Source organism: Eleutherodactylus coqui, chromosome 13 (genome assembly GCF_035609145.1).
Source record: "Eleutherodactylus coqui strain aEleCoq1 chromosome 13, aEleCoq1.hap1, whole genome shotgun sequence".
Lineage (NCBI taxonomy): Eukaryota > Metazoa > Chordata > Amphibia > Anura > Eleutherodactylidae > Eleutherodactylus > Eleutherodactylus coqui.
Window position 1 is genome coordinate 115,954,571 of NC_089849.1, and position 10,799 is coordinate 115,965,369.

At 45.4% G+C, this 10,799-nt stretch overlaps 1 protein-coding gene across 1 annotated transcript; it reads right to left on the bottom strand.

Moving 5' to 3' along the window:
• Positions 1–700: 700 nt before the first annotated feature.
• On the bottom strand, positions 701–4,019 carry LOC136587436 (uncharacterized). The gene is made up of 4 exons (XM_066586004.1): positions 3,927–4,019; positions 3,709–3,812; positions 3,467–3,613; positions 701–1,793 (listed from the first exon to the last, which is right to left on the bottom strand). The coding sequence occupies exons 1-4, from the start codon at positions 4,017–4,019 to the stop codon at positions 899–901; spliced, it is 1,239 nt and encodes a 412-aa protein (XP_066442101.1). The 3' UTR covers positions 701–898.
• Between the last annotated feature and the right edge of the window lie 6,780 nt (positions 4,020–10,799).

Below are 10,799 nucleotides of genomic sequence, written 5' to 3' on the forward strand. Positions count from 1 at the left end.
TTTTTCCGCTGCTTCACTGTCCTCCAAGGTTGGGGTATTTCACTTCTCGGGGTCATTGCCTTTGTTTGTTTTCCTTTTTTTTATTTTCATGTGTATTTTCATGTTCGCTCCAGTGTAATGCATGTTACCGGAGTTCGAACATGAAATAAACTCCAAGAAATGCTGATGAGAACAGGGGCAGTCTGTCTGTTGGCCTGTTCCCATCAGCATTTCCCCTTGCGGTATATCCGTCAAGTGTGGCGAAAGCCAAATTGGTATTGGATCGCCCGCCGACAGAGAGAAACGTTACACCATTTACCAAAAAAAAAAGTCACCACGTGCAAAATGACTGCAACTGTGTGGAGAGCAATGAAACACCAAACCCTGAATTCTGCTATCCAACAGTGATGTAAATTAATGTCAGTATTTTAGTGGATAAAAAACGGTCACATACGACGCTTCCATGTGCTCCTGGGGCGTGGCTAATGTAACGCTCGGTAGTGCTGTGGCGTGAAGCTTGTGAATGGGGTTCCATTGCTTGGGTGAAATGTATTGTGCTACTCATGTTGTTGTAATCGTTAACTGCTGAAATGCTTCAAAAAGGTTACGTTTAAAAACCAATACCCCTGCCATGTTCATTAGGCTACTTATTAAAAACCAACATAGCCTAACAATTGTTTCAACTTAACATAAAGTTCAGGTATTTTGTTTGACGACAAAAAAAGAAGAGTAATGTTTTTCGTTAAATATAGTAAAATTTATTTGTGCAACCTTTTTTCTAACAATTTTGTAAACTTTAATGACCGATCAGAAACTGCATGGACCGCCTTTGGTGGGTCTTGAATAAATGCACTTTATGCCAATAATGTCTTCTGCATCCTTCTGGGGCTGGGCGCCGGGGGAGGGTCACACTGCAGTTTTAGGGCTGCACACCACCGACACAGGAGAACTGCCATGGCACGGTGCCTTCGTGACTAAGGAAATAGTCAGTGAAGAGTTCGCGAACCTGCACTGCGGTAGCAGGCGTGCGACCTGCACCCCAGTTGATGACCGTGTCAAAGGCAGGATCGAGTTCTTCGACATCTACCTCGGGGCGATAGTCCCGGAGGTAGTTGTGAAGAACACAACATGCCTTGACAAGGTCATCAACTGTGGTAGGGTCTACCATAAGGGTAGTCCCTAGAACTCTCCACTGACTTACCATGATCCCGAAGGCACACTCAACCACTCGACGTGCCCGGCTCAGCCGATAATTAAAAATCCTTTTCCGGGCATTCAGTCCTCTTCGTGGGTATGGGCACAACAGGTTTGGCAACAACGGGAAAGCCTCATCTGATACCATCACAAAGGGTACTGGATGTGTGGTTCCTGGGAAAGGTTGTGGGGCTGGGAACGTAACGCCATCTCGGAGAATTTGCATCCCAATCTGTGAAGTTTGCAGCACCCGAGAATCTCCAGTGCTGCCATAGGCGCCGACGTCGATGCAAACAAATTTGCAATGTGCATAAGCCACGGCCATCAGGACAATAGAAAAAATTTTTTTGTAATTATAAAATTTGGAGCCTGAGTGGGCTGGCTGAAGCACACGCACATGTTTGCCGTCGACCGCGCCTATGCAGTTAGGAAATTTGTCAACACCTTGAAAGCCTGCTGCAACACGTTGCCAAGTATCCTCGGTAGGTGAAGGCATCACGATGGGCTGCAACTTCTGCCAGATGGCGCTGCATGTGCACCTCACAATTTTGGTGATGGTAGATTTACCAACACGAAATTGGAGATGCAGGGATGCATAGCTCTCTCCTGTGGCCAAGAAGCTGAAAAGAAGCAGAGAAGAGAAACAAAAGTTAGTACACAATGAAGACTTGCATTATGTCAACACTTCAAACACAAAATTTATAAGAGAACACAGTATAATTCATGTGAAGGAAATAACATGAGCATTGCAGAGGTAGCCATGGGGGAGGTTACATTGTCACTTTACACGCCACACATGGTTCACAATTCCATTCTCCCCATCTACAACATAGGGGAGAGAGAAAGTTAAAGTGCAAACATGTTCCTGCCACACTCAGGTACATAACTAGGGTACGTTGACTGCCGGTGCGCAACAATGGTTGGCCAACTTGGCTGCTATGGTAAGTTCAACAATCTCACTTCTGCCAATTTGTTTCGGAAGTCAACCAGCCACAAGATGATGATGGCTGTGTTATGTGCCAGAAGACAGAATACCAAAGACAACGAACTGTTCCACCGCCCTCTCCCAAAACTACTAGAGGAGAACCCGAAAAAGTACAACTGTACATTTTCAGCAACGTCGCCTGCGAATTAAAAAATGGAGTTTGTCTTCCGCTGGATGAAGCCCTTTGTGACGTCACAAAATTAACCTATTTCCAGCTGTTGCAGAACGTGTGTCTTGGCAGCTAGCAGCGCTGTCTCACTCCACGCAGCAAGGGCGTAAGGTGGTTTGAACTAAGACACACATCCGCTGGGGCAATGGCGGCTATTAACCCTTTCCAATCCATTCTCAGGCCTGCCCCGACATCATAATTTGCCTTCACAGCTGCGATGTGGTGGCAGACCCAACAGTGCAGTGCAGCAGTGCATCTGCACCCGATCAGCAGACACATCGGGTGCAGATGCATTCCTGCACTGATCCTCATCGAGGACCCCCGTAGAGAATGCAGAAAGGGTTTTCAACCATTTCTGCCTTCTCCTTTACACATTACATACCGCTCAATTGGCGCTATGTAATGCATAGAGATTCCGGCAGCCCGGCGATCATGTGTCCGCCGCGATTACCCGACCCACGGCGGTCACATCAAAGCCGAGCCAGGAGCCAGCACTGTGGGAGGACATGCTTACCTGACTTGCTTCTTGCACATTCTCCTTCTGTCTCCCGGCCATCATGTGACCGCCAGGTGCCACCTGACCACTGCGATCACATCATCGCCGAGCCAGGAGGCAGAAGGAGAATGCGGAAGACGCCGGACAGGTAAGCATTTCCCTCCCTGCACCGTCCTGAACCCTGTCAGTTCAGGAGGGTGCAGGGACAAAGGAATTATTTTCACCCATTCTCCCCAGCACCAATTTATTTGGAACTGGGGAGAATGGGTGAGAAAAAAAAAAAATTTGGAAAGGGTTAACCATTGAAATGCCACTAGCAATTCTGACAGCGGCATTTACATAGCACAAATGGTGTTGAGGGGTCACGCACTGGCAACCAAACACCCACCCGACCGGTGAGTTCGGGGATGCCGTGCACGTGTCATTATGGCGGTGTTGCTAATGAAAGGGGTGCTCGATAGCCAAGCTGTCCAAAAGCAGTGTGACGTAATGCGATTGCATTACGTCCTACTGCCGGAGCAATCACAGCATCGCATGAAAAAATAAAATGTATTGCGCAAAAATTCAAAAAAAAATAAAAAAATACAGTTGCAAAATAAATTACAGATAAAACAACTGGGACAGGATAACAAAGGTTACTTACCGAAGGGTGATGAGCAGCCTTTCTTCTGCAGTGATCGCCTTCCTCATCTGCCTATCCTGGTAGGTAAGATCCCGGCGCACCAGCTCCAGAAGGCGGTCAAAGGCCTCCATAGGCAGCCTGCAGAAGGCTACGAACTTCTCCGGATGGCTGCAGAGAGAGAGAAAGGGAGAGCGGGCTAAAATAAATATAAATTCTTTGCGCAACCTCAAACCTATTCACATCACATGATACACTTCACTTACTTTTTAAAATCTTGGTACAGGCTTGCGAAATGCCCCTTCGTCCCCTTCTCTTGGAGTAGGGGATGCACCCAGTAGCGCCTCCGGCGCCGGGAAGCACGATCAGTCTGTAAAAGAATATTAGCAGGAATTAAAGAACATGGCCGCAATCGCACTCTAGTCCACAATGCATCTAAGAAACAACAAGGAAACAAAGCACACACTGTCGAAACACTGCTCACCTTTTCGGATTCTTCTCCTTGCATGTACAGCATTAGGGCGATGAGTGTGCGGCGGTTGGCGCGCCTCAGCCGAATTCTTCCGGTAGGCTCCATAGCTCAAGAGAAAATGGCCACAAATTCTTAGCCTCTTCCTACCCTGTGCAGAAATGGGTGTGGACGATGACCTCACAGGAAAGGGTTTTTTTTAGAATCTGCACCTAGTAAAATACGCAGTCAAATCTGCAACTAAAACCGCGCCTCTCCAAAAAAAACGCTGCGTTTTTTTCCGCAGCAAAGGACCTGCGGATTTAACTGCGGTTGAACCGCAGAATAATACGCGATGAAAACCGCGACTACATTTGGATATTGCATGCGGATTTGCCGCAGATGCGGCAAGGTTGCGGCAAAACCGCGACGGTAAAACCGCGACGTTTACGCGGCAAATCCGCCCTGTGTGAACCCAGCCTTACTGCGGATTTTGATGCAGAATTGCAGGCAGGTTATAAGCCATTTTCACTGCAGATTTTGGTGCAGAGTTTACCATGGCTTGCGGTGCATCGTGCAGCCTATGCAGTCCCATGTGAAAAGTCCCTTCTTGGTTCGGGTATCTTGTGCATCTTGGGGAGTTTTCTCCACTGCATAACCAGATAAACAATAGCAGAAAAAGTCTCAGACTCAAAATAATGGTGGTCAACCGCTTCAAAGTAAAAGTTCAGTCTTAGCCTTCCTTAAGTGTGCACACTGTCTTAGAGACCAGTCTCTATTTACTCTTGTTTTTTAAGTTCAGCTACAGCTCAGTAATAAGTCTGTCAATGTTTAATTTGAAGGTTTCCCAGAGTGGCATATGGCCTAGCTGTCTTCTTTCACTCCAGCAACACTGATCAGTCCTCACAGGAGCTGCAAAAGACCTACTGTTGTAAACTCCTCTTAGGCCTCCCTCACACAGGGCGTTTTATACAGCGGTTAGCGCTGCCTTTTCAGCCCAGCGCTAAACGCTGTACAACACTCCCATTTATTTCAATGGGGCTGCTCACACAGGGCTGAAAACGCAGCGCCTCCCAACGCTGCGCTTTGACAGCGATGCATGTTCTATTTTGGGGCGTTTTCAGCCCTGCGTCACCCATTAAAATGAATGGGCAGCGGTTTTAGCACTGCTGAAAATGCGGCAACACTTGGTGCCGCGTTTTTGGCAGTGTTAACCGCTCGCCGATTTTTGGGGTGAGGGCTTGCAATAGAAGCCCTACCCCGAAAATCTGCCCCAGCTAGGTAGAGAGAAAAAAAGAAAGTTAATACTCACCTAGCTGCTGCAGTCCGGGTCGCGGCCGCTGGTCTCTGCCGCTGATCCGGGCTTCCCCTGCATTCACAAGTCTATTGCCCTAGGCCAGGTTTGAGAACCCCGCCTCTGGCAATAGAGTGCTGTGATTGGTTATTGGCACGGTCGATGCCCAATCACAGCCCTTCATTGACTGTCTCAGCCAATCAGCGCCGGCAAGCTCTGATTGGCTGAGACAGTCAGTGAAGGGCTGTGATTGGGCATCGAGCAAGCACCGACAACCAATCACAGCACTCTATTGCCGGAGCCGGGGTTCTAAAACCTGGCCTCCGGCAATAGACTTGGGAGTGCCGAGGAAGCCAGGATCAGCGGCCGCGACCCGGACTGCAGTGGCTAGGTGAGTATTACTTTTTCTTTTTTTCAGCATTCTTGGCTACGTTTTCAGCCGAGTTGAAAACGCAGCCAAAACGCTGGCATAAAGTATGCCAGCGCTGCTGAAACGGGGCGGAATCTGCAGTAACGCAGCATTGAAAAACGCTGTGTTTCTGCAAACGCCCTGTGTGAGGGAGGCCTTACTGCGCGCCAATTCTCTTCACTCAGCAGCTCTCTCTTAGCTTATGTGGCCAACTTATTTTAGGCTTCTGCCATCCGTCAAACCACCCACAGCCACCATATACTAACTTCAGTGGCAGCTGATGAAGAGAATCACATAAAATATTTCCCACTCTGAGGGCTTTTTCACACAAGCATATATCGGCTGCCATTTTCACGGCCGGCCGATATACGCTACCATCTGAGCTGTCTTCCCCCTTGCCGGCTATCTACCTCTTTCTTCCCCTCTGGCTGTTTGCAATGGGAGGGGACGAGATGGGGCAGAGCTAAGCTCCCACACCCTCCCAGCCCCTTGTCTGTAGCCAGCAATGAGAGGGGGCGGGACGGTGCGGAGCTTAGCTTCGCCCCCTCCCATTGCAAACAGCTGGATGGGAGGAGAGAGGCAGAGAGTGAAGGGGATGGAAGGGGGAAGACAGCTCTGATCGTAGCGTATATCGGCCGGCCGTGTAAACGGCGGCTGATATACGCTCGTGTGAATAAGCCCTGAATATGTAACTAACAAAATGTTCCATTACTGAAAGCTTCTCACTCATCAAAGCACAGAAATACCTGACTGTGATCATTGCACTCTAGTATAACCTCAGCTGAATCATGTCAAAATTTGGCCGTAGGTAGGCCTCAGGCCTAAATACTGGATTAACCCCTTAAAAATTCCTGTTATGTGACCTTAATCTAGTGCTTATTTTCTACAGGATCCTAGATGCACAAAAACAAAATAGGAAAAATGACAAAAACTCTTGCACCAAAAGTTGGCTTTATTAAAATAGGCTAAGACAGTCAGAAATGCGCTACATAATTATAGGTAAAATAAAAGAAAACCATCACTACATGTAACCACTGTAAGGGAATCAGGTAACGGGACAGTCGTTTCCTTGGGTAGACAAAGCCATCTGCAACAGTCATGCAAGAAAGTGGTAGTCCATGCAGTCAGCTTCTAATGCAACTGACTTCATCCTGTTTTATTTGCAATTTTCAGTTAGCAGAAATAAAACAAAACAAGCTCTAACTATACATACAATCATAGAATGGTAGAGTGGCAAGTGACCTCCAGTGTCATCTGGTCCAACCCCCTGCTCAGGGCAGGATTCACTAAATCATCCCAGACAGAAATTTGTCCAGCCTTTGTTTGAACACTTCTATTGAAGGAGAACTCACCACCTCCCGTTGTAACCTGTTCCACTCATTGATCCCCCTCACTGTCTAATATATAATCTGTCTCCTCCCTTTCCGTTTCATCCCATTGCTTCTGGTCTTTCCTTGTGCAGATGAGAATAGGGCTGATCCCTCTGCACTGTGACAGCCCTTCAGATATTTGTAGACAGCTATTAAGTCTCCTCTCAGCCTTCTGTTTTGCAAGCTAAACATTCCCAGATCCTTTAACCGTTCCTCATAGGGCATGATTTGCAGACTGCTCACCATCTTGGTAACTCTTCTCTGAACTTGCTCCAGTTTGTCTTTTTTTAAAGAGGGGGGCCCAGAACTGGACACAGTATTCCAGATGAGGTCTGGAAGAGTAGAGGGGAATAATGACCTCACATGATCTAGACTCTATGCTTCTCTTAGTACATCCCAGAAATGTATTAGCCTTTTTGGCTGCTGCATCACATTGTTAACTCATGTTCAGTCTATGATCTATTAGTATACCCGTCTTTTTCACGTGTGCTGCTGCTTAGCCCAATTCCTCCCATTCTGTATGTGCTTTTTTCATTTTCTTGCCCAGATGTAGGACTTTGCATTTCTCCTTGTTAAATACCACTGTTCAAGTTTTTCTAGATCTTTTTGAATATTCTCTCTCTCTTTCCTAGTGTTAGCTATCCCTCCAAGCTTTGTGTCATCTGCAAATTTGATCAGTTTCCCACCAATTCCCTCCTCCAGATCATTTATAAAAATGTTGAACAACACTGGGCCTAGGACAGAGCCTTTTGGTATCCCACTTGATACATTCTTCCACTTGGATGTGCAGCCATTTAGGACCACTCTTTGAGTACGATCACTCAGCCAGTTGTGAATCCACCTAACAGTTGTCTTGTCAAGCCCATATTTGTTCATTTTTTCAATAAGTATTGTATAACATACTTTGTCAAATGCTTTACTAAAGTCAAGATATGCTATATCCACCGCATTTGCCTGATCAAGCCAGTCGGTGATTCTGTCATCGAAGGAAATTAGATTCGTCTGGCATTCATTTGTTACAATCTCATGCTGGCTCTGGTTAATTACTCCATTTTTAACCAAGTACTTGCATACATGCTGTTTAATAATTTGTTTAAAGATCTTTCCTGGTATAGAAGTGAGGCTCACAGGCCTGAAGTTTCCTGGATCCACCTTCTTCTCTTTTTTGAAGATGGGGACAAAATTTACCCTTTTCCAATCTTCTGGGACTGCTCCTGTTCTCCAGGAATTTTCAAAGATTATGACGAGTGGCTAAGCAATTACCTCCGCTGCTTCCTTTAATATCCTAGGATGTAATTCAGCTAGACCTTGAGACTTAAATTCATTTAAGTTAGCTAAGTGTTCCCCTTACCACCTCTCTGCTTATAGATAGCCTGCATTCTTTTATTCCCCCAATAGCACATAGATCAGTTGATGTTCCATCTACTTTCAGAGAGAAAACAGATACAAAATAGAAATTTAAAAGTTCGGCCTTCTCAGCATCATTCTTAACCAATTCACCATTTTCATCCTGTAAGCATCCAATAGCATCTTTGACTTTTCTTTTGCTTTTCACATACCCCCCAAATCCTTTTTTATTACTTTTGGCCTCTGTTCCAAGCCTCAATTCATTATTAGCTTTAGCTTTTCTGACACTTGCCCTACAGTTTCTGCAGATGGCATTATATTCTTCTTTAGATATTCCCTCCTCTTTCCATTTGATAAACATGTTTTTCTTTGTTTTTAACATGTGTACAAGTTCTGTGTTCATCCATCCTGGTCTCTGTAAATGCTTCCCATTCTTCCTTCTTTTAGGGATTGTTAACGATTGTGCTTTGAGAATCTCATTTCGCAATATTTCCCAACCTTCTTGGACATTCCTGTCCTTAAGAACATCCAGCCATTGGATTCTTCCTACCCTCTTTCTGAATTCATTAAAATCTGCCTTTCTGAAATCCAACCTTGAGGTCTGAGTTTTCTCAGGTCTTCCTCCCCTTTTTTATCCAAAATTCAAGGATAGCATGATCACTGCCTCCTAAGGTCCCAGCCACTCTTACTTCCTCAACCATTCCCTCCCCGTTGGTAAGAATTAGGTCCAAGATAGCAGATCCCCCTGTTTTCTCTTCTACCTTCTGGAAGATAAAGTTGTCAGCCACAGCGGATAAGAATTTGTTGGATCCATTACTTTTACCTGAGAGAGATTCCCAACAAATGTCTGGATAGTTAAAATCTCCCATAATCACTGTGTCATGCTTTAGTGAGAGCTTGGCCATCTGATATAGAAAGAGTTAATCAAAATCTTCAGCTTGTCCAGGTGGCCTGTAGTAAATGCCTACAATGGTGTCCTTTCTGTTCTCTCCTTGTATAGAAACTGTATATAGAAACTGTTCTATAGAACTGTATATAGAAACTCCTTCTATGGAAACTGTTTGGGTAAGAATACAAGGAGAGAACAACAGATATTATACTATATTTGTGCTTGGCTGGTGCCAGGTATTAGGCAAGCACTATGCTAGATAGGAGACGAGCCTGTGCTATGCGCAGTGTCCACATTGGTGACCCAGAACCAATCACACACATTATAACATAATTGGCAGCTAATTGTATGGACTATACAGTGCCTGCAAATCACATGTGGTTAGCTCATAACAATGCAAACAGTGCAACAACAATATTTCAGTGAAAAACTTGGCAATCTAAGTTATTATGGTCATACTTTTCATAAGGGGTACATAGCAACTTCAGTATCAACCCCCTTAGCATGCACTTACTAGATACATTGATGCACACATGCTATACAACATATGGGGCTTTCAATTCCAAGTCATTGTTACAAGGCTTGTATAAAGAGTCCAACTGTTGCTGTGGTTCTGGGATTGTCACCATGCTGATAGTTTGGTGCAGGTTTTGCAGGTGGTTCTCCATCTTCTGGCCCTGGTGGGTTTGGAATAGGTGAGACATGCTTAGCCGCACTTGAGGCTAATTGTCAGGCTATTTAGTCTGGCTGAGGCTAGACAAAATTGCCATTGAATCTTCAGTCTGGCTCTGACTGTGGTTTCAGTCAGAGCTCTCTTCTGGATCAGTTACTTGCCTGCTGTATCTAAGCTAAGTTTGTGTTTATTTTCTATTTGTGTTGTTTGTTTCCCCTGTCCCACGTAGGGTTAACTAAGGGCCGAGGTACAAGGTCACATCCGCCCTTGTCAGGGGGAATTGCCTGATAGGGAAAGAGTTCCCATATTTTGGGTTGTTTTTGTTGTTAAACAGCTTGCGCACATTACGGTTACGGATCCAGCACGTCATGAGTGGATGTGACACTAACATTGACTTACAGGAATGCTGCCCTCCAATACGTGGCGCTAGGGGTATTGTTCCATCTCCCTTATTTGTATACAACAAACGCACACACACACAATCACCAATTCAAGCACCCATATGCATGGTACAGATATAAACACACGATGACTACATATATACATGCATTGTACAAAACACAGAAATACACACTTGCCACCAAAAAATGGCTTCCTCTGATGGGAGTACTTTGGGTGGCAGCAGGACTGGGCAGACAGAGATTACCCTATGTATACTAGTGTTTCTCAAAATCAAGTACTGTCTACTTAAACAAATTTAATCAAAGTATCCCCAAAGATATTATCATATATTCAGCTGCCTATTAAAGTCTAGTATTGTAAGAGTACTCCCTGGAGACACTATGTGGATCCCTTGGGTCTATACGATTACCAGGGTCTATAACTACTGTATAAAACAGTGCAGGAACCAGGATTGTTGGGCTGCAACATTATACATCACAAGAGTGCTCATCCAATGAACAGCTCTCTTGGTGATACCTGGTTCCA